General features: G+C 56.9%; 2 protein-coding genes across 8 annotated transcripts in view; one reads left to right on the forward strand and one right to left on the reverse strand.

Moving 5' to 3' along the window:
• Rusc2 (RUN and SH3 domain containing 2) overlaps positions 1-5,983 on the forward strand; it is a 46,316-nt gene extending 40,333 nt beyond the window's left edge. For all 5 annotated transcript variants that reach the window (XM_085839380.1, XM_021160197.3, XM_029475906.2 and 2 more), the window contains 10 exons: positions 536-1,177; positions 1,367-1,552; positions 1,644-1,784; positions 2,588-2,664; positions 2,830-3,004; positions 3,094-3,199; positions 3,809-3,855; positions 4,208-5,027; positions 5,127-5,249; positions 5,332-5,983. In XM_085839380.1, the coding sequence (XP_085695506.1) occupies positions 1,156-1,177; positions 1,367-1,552; positions 1,644-1,784; positions 2,588-2,664; positions 2,830-3,004; positions 3,094-3,199; positions 3,809-3,855; positions 4,208-5,027; positions 5,127-5,249; positions 5,332-5,533 (1,899 nt within the window). In that variant the 5' untranslated portion in view covers positions 536-1,155 and the 3' untranslated portion in view covers positions 5,534-5,983. The remainder of the gene's footprint in view (positions 1-535; positions 1,178-1,366; positions 1,553-1,643; positions 1,785-2,587; positions 2,665-2,829; positions 3,005-3,093; positions 3,200-3,808; positions 3,856-4,207; positions 5,028-5,126; positions 5,250-5,331) is intronic.
• Cimip2b (ciliary microtubule inner protein 2B) lies at positions 5,920-8,092 on the reverse strand. 3 transcript variants are annotated; one of them, XM_085839382.1, is made up of 6 exons: positions 7,958-8,068; positions 7,144-7,367; positions 6,875-7,071; positions 6,687-6,738; positions 6,412-6,464; positions 5,920-6,170 (listed from the first exon to the last, which is right to left on the reverse strand). In XM_085839382.1, the coding sequence occupies exons 1-6, from the start codon at positions 8,017-8,019 to the stop codon at positions 6,039-6,041; spliced, it is 720 nt and encodes a 239-aa protein (XP_085695508.1). In that variant the 5' UTR covers positions 8,020-8,068; the 3' UTR covers positions 5,920-6,038. The 3 variants fall into 3 exon arrangements, with proteins under 3 accessions (XP_085695508.1, XP_021015858.1, XP_085695507.1); XM_021160199.3 differs by having other exon boundaries at positions 6,005-6,170; positions 6,412-6,609; positions 7,958-8,092; XM_085839381.1 differs by lacking the exon at positions 7,958-8,068 and adding an exon at positions 7,635-7,744 and having other exon boundaries at positions 6,005-6,170; positions 6,412-6,609.
• Positions 8,093-8,455: the final 363 nt, after the last annotated feature.

Here is an 8,455-nt window from a genome sequence, read left to right on the forward strand (position 1 = left end):
TGACAGAAATGGAAGGTATCAGGAAAACCCGCGCAGTCTGTAGATGAGAAGGGTGCAGAGGCTTCCGGCGACACGGTTTAGGAACAATGTTTCTAGCCAGGCTGTTTTCGTTTAAAACGAAAGCAAAGCCCTTTCCACAGCAGCTTTCCACAGCAGGATGGTGAAGGGGAACTAGATGCTGTGGGCCCGGGAGCCATCTGTGTGAAAGTCTGAAACACAGCTACCTTTGCAAGGGAGCACTTGCTCAGTGAGGTGAGCACGGAGCCTCCAAACATGCCTTGACACCTGCAGAGTTGAGAAAGTGGAGAGGCAGAAGGCAATCCCGGTCATAAAAACGCAGGGCAGACTTACAGGGAGGAGCAGCGTCCCCTCCACAAAGGAGGAGCCTGCCTGCCTGCCTGCCTGCCTGCCTGCCCCTGTTCAGGGCCTGTAGCCCAGGCTAGCCCATTATCCCCATTGGATCCTTGTGATTCTTCCTCCCGCTTGGGTTTCAGTGTCTCACAGACTCAGCCCTTCTCCATCGCTGTTGCTACAGGGGGTGGCACCGAAAGCCGACCCGTCCTTCGCTACAGCAAGGAACAGAGGCCGACCACCCTACCGATCCAGCCATTCGTGTTCCAACATCACTTCCCCAAGCAGCTGGCCAAGGCCCGGGCCCTGCACAGCCTCTCCCAGCTCTACAGCCTCTCGGGCTGCAGCCGCGCACAGCAGCCCGCCCCGCTGGTTATCTCTACTGCTCAAGGCCCAGCCCCAGCTCCCTCAGGAGAGCCGCAGCCATTCACATCGCAGGCCACTGGCAGAGGCGCCAGAAACGCTGGGCCTGAACCAGAGACCTCACGGCCATCGCCCCTGGGAAGCTACTCCCCAGTCCGGAGTGCCGGCCCCTTTGGGTCTAGCACCGACTCCTCTGCCTCTACCTCCTGCTCCCCGCCTCCAGAGCAGGGCGCAGCAGCAGACAGTGTATCACCATGGAGCCATACCTGCCCTCCTACTGTGCGCCCTGCCACAGCCCAGCAGCCACCGAAGGAGGACCAGAAGATTCCGACCTTGGCTGAGTACAGGCTTCATGGCACAGGAAGTTTACCCCCTCTGGGTTCCTGGAGATCTGGCTTCACCCGGGCAGAGAGTCTGGTTCGAGGAGGTGGTGAGGGCAGCATGGCCTCCAGGCCCAACAATGGTACGAGCTTCATCCCAAGCAAGCCTACATCTCCTTTGGGTGGGTTCTTACGCTCTCAGCGGGGGTCACGTCCACAGCGCCTGGAGGTGATTGACTCGTCGGCCTAGCCCTAGCATTTTACACAGCTGCCGGGTAGCCAAGAAATACTGGCTCCTTCTAACTTTTCCTCTCTCCTGCTTCTGCTTCCAGCCAACCACCTGTCCCCTCAGGCCCTCAAGTGGCGGGAATACAGGAGGAAGAACCCACTAGGGCCACCTGGTTTGTCAGGAAGCCTAGATCGAAGGCCACCGGAAGCTCGGCTGGCCCGCAGGAACCCCATCTTTGAGTTCCCTGGTTCTTTCGGCACAACCAGCCATCTGAATTGCCGGCTGAATGGTACGTGACCAAGGTCCCCTGGTTGTACCCAGGGCAAGCTGAGAAGGGCCTGGCCGAGAGCTTCTCGGGATTTCTTTTTTCTTCTTTCCAGGTCAGATTGCGAAGCCACTGTCACTGACCTGTCCTGACCTGCAGGACCCCTTCTCCTTAACCGAGAAGCCTCCCGCTGAGTTCTGTCTGTCTCCCGATGGCAACTCGGAGGCCATATCCATCGACATACTTCAGAAAAAAGGTACATGGCCACACCCAGCCTGGTCCAGGGATCCCGCCATCTGAGCCTGTGGTGTCGGGTACCCTACTAGGAACTCCTTCAGAAGACTTGGGTATTTAAAACCCCAAACACCAATAAGGAGTCCATGAGCATTAGGGCAAGAAGTAGAAGTTTGTGTAGTGTCTGAGTGAATGAGGGCCACGTATCAGGAACTTAAGAATCAGGCCTCAGCCCCTTCCCTCACCAAATTAAGTACAATGAGAGAGGCTGGTACATAATTTAAAAATATTTCCTGGAGCCTGGCATGATAATCTACCACTTGGGAGGCAGACCCAGTGGCTCTCTGAGTGCCAGGCCAGTTTGGTCTACCTAGTCAGTTCCAGGACAGCCAGAGCTACATAGTGAGACCATCTTAAAAAGATACACATTAGTAAACAGAGCCCCCAAGTACTCTAATAGAAGACTGTAGTTGGAGCAACTCTGGGCAAGCATGTGGGTAACAGAAGACAAGGATTGGCAGGAGCATGCTGGTCAGTAGGTTAGTGGCCAGTAGTCCAGGAGCTACTGCAGGGGAAGTAACCAAGTGGGCCAAGGGGCAGGAGCTTGGCCAAGAAGGCGGAGTTGCTTGTAGAGCCAAACAAAGCCAAAGGTCAGAGAGGGAAAGCTCTCCATGAAGAGAGCAGCCAACCCCCCTGAAAAGGAAAGACCCACGAGAACCGTGGGTGGGGAGGGGCAACTTCCTCTTCCCCACTCAGGTGTCCGCCTCCACCAGGTGGGCTAGCATCTCCCCAAGGGGACTTGCGACAGCCACTTCTCCCTCACAGGGCTGGTAAAAGCTGTCAACACCGCTGTGGACCTTATTGTGGCCCATTTTGGCACGAGCCGGGATCCTGGCGTGAAGGTATGCTGACACTGTCGAGAGCTGAGCTATGCCCTGCAGACTCGACCGGCCTCCCTCTGCTCTCGGGATGGAACTCAGGGACAGAAATGGCCCGGGGACATCCAGGAGGGTCTGACTGAGACAGACCAAGGTGAGGCTTCTCACGGTTGCCCTATGTATCCGCAGGCAAAGCTGGGCAACAGTTCTGTGAGCCCCAATGTCGGCCACCTGGTTCTGAAGTACTTATGCCCTGCAGTCCAGGCCGTGCTCGAGGACGGACTCAAGGCCTTCGTACTGGATGTGATCATCGGCCAACGTAAAAACATGCCTTGGAGTGTGGTCGAGGCTTCCACACAGCTAGGTAGGTACTAGATTGCAGCCCTGGACTCCGGACTGACTTTGGGGTTTCAGAAGTTAGAAACGTGATCTCCAAACCCGCCTTCTCCCCAGGCCCATCCACCAAGGTCTTGCATGGCCTCTACAACAAAGTCAGCCAGTTCCCAGAACTCACCAGTCACACCATGCGCTTCAACGCCTTCATCCTTGGCCTGCTCAAGTGAGTGCAGAACGGCAAGATGTAAGCAGCCAGCCCCACCATCGCTCTGCTTCCTCTCAGGGGCTGGCTGCCTGGAAGGAGACCAGAAGGGTGTCTGCTCCTTGGGATGCCTTTACCCCACCGAGGTGCAGCCTCTCGGCAGGCACTGACACCTCCCACCATCAGGCCCCTCCACTTCAGAGGCCATGGCCTAGCCTGTTTAGAAAGAATCTGGGTTTCTCAGTGTTCGGTGTCTGCAAACGGTGATGTCTCAGCTCCAGCTCGGCTTCTGAATCCCACTTGAGAGCTCAACTCACCTTAGAACACGTGTCCCAGGAGTGTGGGGTAGTGGTGGCAGCCTGGTCGTCCCCTTTGTCCCCAGCAGCCTGTCCCCTCAAGTCAGTAGTCACCCTGACTCCCATGCAAGCTGTCTCCATTCCAAGAATGGACTGACTTGTGAATCTCGTGTTCACCCCACCCCCCGCAACCCCGTTGACATGGCAGGGTGCACCAGGCAGCCCCCGCCATAGACGTTCATCTGTATTCCTCCCCGGAGCTGCTCTTCTGCACCTATCCCCTCATTACCTGGCTCTATCCACAACACTAAACTCTTGCTCTGTCTTCCTGCAGCATCCGGTCGCTGGAGTTCTGGTTTAATCACCTGTATAACCATGAAGGTATTACCCACAGCCTGCTCTGCCTTAACCGCCTCAGTACGGGACGTTGGGGAGGACCCTCCAGACTTTCATTCTCAGAGTTTGGGGCTTCTACTTGACTTGGAACCTTGAAGCAGCAGCAGGCTTAGGGGATCTGGCAGTTAGGGTGGACATGAACTCCAGCCTTCCTTTCTAAACCCAGAGCTGCTGTTTGGGGTGTGTGCACGGCACACTGCAGCAGCCTTTGTGCAGACAAAAGCAATGTCCACAGCTTGTGGGGATGCATGCAGTGGCTGTCCCGGTTGCTTCTCAGTGCCCCTGTCAGGCCAGATTAGACTCATGAGTGTGAATCTGTCCCCCTCTCTTTCCCTAGATATCATCCAGACCCACTACCAGCCCTGGGGCTTCCTGCGGGCGGCACACACGGTGTGCCCAGGCCTCTTCGAGGAGCTGCTGCTGTTGCTACAGCCCTTAGCCCTGCTGCCCTTCAGCCTGGACTTGCTGTTCCAGCACCGGCTGCTGCAGAGTGGGCAGCAGCAGCGGCAGCACAAGGAACTGCTGCGTGTGTCCCAGGACCTACTGCTGTCTGCACACTCAACACTGCAGTTGGCCAGGTCCCGAGGCCAGGAGGGCCCTGGAGACATGGACAGGGTGGCTCCTGGGGAACGGGTGAAGGGGGTGGGTGCCTCAGAAGGTGGAGAAGAGGATGAGGAAGACGCGGAAGAGGTGGCAGTGGTGGCGGGGAGCTCAGATCATGGCAAGTGGGCCCGAGGGGGTCAGGCTGGCTGGTGGTACCAGCTCATGCAGAGCTCCCAGGTCTACATCGATGGCACCGCTGAGGGCTCTAGATTCCCTCGCAGCAGCAGCAGCAGTGGCAGTGGCAGTGAGAAGAAGAAAGGAGTTGGCAGTGCCCAGGCTCCGCCCCCGCCGCCTCGGGAAGGTGTGGTAGAGGGGGCGGAGGCCTGCCCTGCCCCTGAGGAGGCCCTTGGCCAAGAAAGGGGCTGGCCTTTCTGGATGGGGAGCCCCCCTGACTCAGTGCTAGCTGAGCTGAGGCGTAGTCGAGAGAGGGAAGGGCCTGTTGCCCCACCGACGGAAAATGAGGAAGGGACCGCAGAGCCTTCACCTGGGGGCATCAAGTGGGGACATCTCTTTGGTTCTCGGAAATCTCAGCGGGAAGCCCGGCCCACGAACAGGTGAGAGTCACTGCTGGCATATATACTGGTATAGGGGTGTGGCAAGCCTGGTCTAAATCAGGACACAGGCAGAACCAGAACCTGTCTGCTCTCCCCTAGGCTGCCGTCGGACTGGCTGAGCCTGGACAAGTCTGTGTTCCAGCTGGTAGCACAGACGATGGGGGCCCGTCGGGAGCCCGAGCCCAGGGAGAACCCTCCAGCCGTGCCCTCCAAACCTCCGTGGTACGCCCAGGGGAATTGAGTGTTGGGAAACTAGACTGGCTGTTTACAGGGCTTCTCCGACCCCACCTTGTTGTTTCTCCAGCGAGGTACAGGCTCTGTGCCACCATCTGGCCACAGGCCCTGGACAACTGAGCTTCCACAAAGGAGATATCCTCCGGGTGCTGGGACCGGCTGGAGGAGACTGGCTGCGCTGCAGCCGCGGCCCTGACACCGGCTTGGTACCTCTGGCCTATGTGACATTGACCCCAACTCCAAGTTCACCTCCTGGAAGCAGTCAAAACTGAGGCTTGTGCATGCTGGTGGCCTCAGGGACCCTCACATCCCCCGAGACTCAGAGCCTGAGAGTCCTTCCCAAGCCTCAGGCTTGGCTATGAAAAGTATGCTGAGAGCTGGGGCCGCGGATCTCTGTGCTGGCGCCTGCTCCCCGTGCTCAGTATTAATTTCCCTTCCTCAGTGTCCCAGACCTCCACCCGGGGAAGGAGGGGAGGAACACTCAGTGCTGGGCTGCCCGGTTTTCCTGGCCCAGAGGTCATTGGTAGGTTCACTAGGCCAACTGATAATGAAGATGGTTAACAGTATTGGGGCCAGAGTCCTAAGCCCCTCCATGCTGTAAATAGGCGGCGACCGGTGCCTGGTCGTCAGAGTAAGGAGGAGGAGCCCAGGCTTCTGTTTATGTATGTATTTATTTATTTATTATTTATTTATTACACCTAATAATAAAAAGGTGCTCAGCCTCCAAGCCATTTTCTTTGTGCCCCTCCCCGACCCACCTCTCTTCATTCCAAAGGTTCACTGGGTTAGGATGAGAAGGGAGAACTTGGAATCCAGGTACTTAGGCCGGGAGCTGTTTCTGAGTAATGCTGAGGCCCAGAGCATCATGGGTAAGATGCCCAAATGTACCGCCAAACTGGAACTTATATCCTGCGTGGCCAAGAGTCTGTCATGTATGTAGCCAGAGGCATGAAAAAGCCAGTTGCGTAGACCCTCCAAACTGCCCTTTAAAATCTGGTCCCAACTCCCCACTGAGCTGCCTCATAGTTTCCTCTCTACCGCTAAATCCCAGGGTCGGACATCTCTCCGTGTCTGTTCATTCCAGTTGCCAAAGCACCCCCCACCTGCACACACACCGCAGTTCCCGGAGCCCCTCACGGGCTCTTCTAACCTGGCACGTAGCCTCCGTAGTGAGGTAGGAGACCCAGATTCTGAAACGTGGGCCTGGGAAGTGGGGAGAGAGGTTTGGGGTCCTTGTACGCCCGGCCCCGTGAGCACATCTGCCCAAATTCCTGCAATGCCTGGTTGGTGAGCACAGGGAAGCTGGAGCCAAAGAGGAAGCGGGCACGGGGCACATAGCCCGTGAAACCTGGGGGTGGGGGAGATGCTGAGTCAAGACGTCCTGGGGTCTCCCCTCGCCTTTGGTCACTACCCACTTCCTCTCACCTGACATGAAGAACTTGTGGGGATCTGTATCATCCATGGAGTAGGGGGAAGCCTGATGAGGGAAGTCAATGAAAGAAAAAGAACTGTGAGTTCAGGCGCCCCACAGACAGCTGGCAGCCGTGCCCCGTGCCCCACGGTGCCCCCAGGCAAAGCACGAGCACCCACCCCACCTGCCTGCCCCATCTCACATGTGCCAACTCCTGCTTCAGCGGTGGCTCCTCTGCCTCCAGCCCTTGGTCTTCTTCCACTTCTTTCTCTCCCTTGGCTCTGTCTGGCAGTTGATGGCTCTCTTGCTCCCCGTGCCTTCGTGTAAATTCACTCATAGCTTCAGCCCAAACCCGGTTGCAGTTCTTGGCAAAAATGAACTGTGCCCGTGGTATAAAACCTGACAGAGAAGATGTGTTAGTTCACGGCGCGTTCTCTTCGAAGGGACACCCGTTCAGACCTCTATACAAACCTGTATACCCAGGGATTATGCTGGAGCTAAGCCTTTCATGCCCGCGCCTGGGAGGCAGCCTCCCCCTGGAGATCACAGGAGATCTTGGAGACTGGATGGGAGGCAGAAGTGTGCGGTGGGCAGGAGGCCAGGCTAGACCAGGAGGGCCTCGGAGTAGCTGACCAGTCACCTGCCCATAGGTCTGGCCCATGCTGAACCGAAGTAGCGGGCAGTGTCCAGTGTACCTGCAGCACAGGATCCATCCCTTAGCTCCGAGACAGACCCTACACCACCACCATCCTGACACAGGCAGGAAAGCCCCGCTCTTGGTGTGCACTTGCAGCAAGTGCTTGTGTGTTTATTTTTACACGGGGTCTCACTCTCCAGCCTAGGCTGACCAAACACCTTTGATCCTTCTACATCCCCGCCCCATGCTTGGCTCACACGGGTCCAACCACTCCTGCCCCAGCTTGAGTCTGTAGGTCTTTATTTTTGTTCTTTCTCTCTTTTACCTACTGGGGACAGGACCCAGTGCCTTCTGTTCTAGGCAATCATTAAATCACTGGAGCTACTACATCCCCAGCCCTGGGACACGAATTTCTGAGCCCTCTGCCTGGGTGTCCGGTCCTTCCTGCTTTTACCCTGTTTCCATGGGGACGACAACACAAAGCTTTGTTAGACCTGGCTCTCACTGCCGCTAGATTCCCCTTTCCATACCATACCATTGACACACCCCAGTTCTCATCTTGACCCCAGTGTCTAAGTGAACTGGCTCCTATATCCCAAGCCCCATTCCCAGAAGCAAGCAGGGGGGTGCTCTGGGGAGGAGTCTTACCCTGGAATATAATGTGGATTCTCGAGGCTGAGCCCTGGGATGGAAGTGTTGACCACAGCCATGGGAACTGGAGCAGTTCCTTTTATTTCCCTTCCAGGAGGGACTCTGGGCCCTGTGTACTGTGTCCAGGGCTATGGGGCAGGAGGGAGGGGGCGGGGCTGAGGGTTGGCGAATGAAGGCCCACCCCCCACTCCCTGGAGTGGGGATTGCTGGGGTAAAGCCAGCAGAGCTGGTGGAAAGGAGCTTCCTGGTCTGCCCTGCTCTGTCACTTGGAACAGGGCAGAGGCTGAGGGGAACAGCTGCGAAAGCCTCTGGGTGGGAGGCGAGAGGATGAGGCCAGCCTGGTCTACAGAGTGAGTTCCAGGACAGCCAGGGCTACACAGAGAAACCCTGTCTCGAGAAACGAACAAAAGAAAGAGAGAGAGAGAGAGAGAGAGAGAGAGAGAGAGAATGAATGAAAGAAGAAAAAGAAAAAGATAATTTGCATTAATGCAAGGA

Source organism: Mus caroli, unplaced genomic scaffold (assembly GCF_978045245.1).
Source record: "Mus caroli unplaced genomic scaffold, Mus_caroli_1 scaffold_6, whole genome shotgun sequence".
Lineage (NCBI taxonomy): Eukaryota > Metazoa > Chordata > Mammalia > Rodentia > Muridae > Mus > Mus caroli.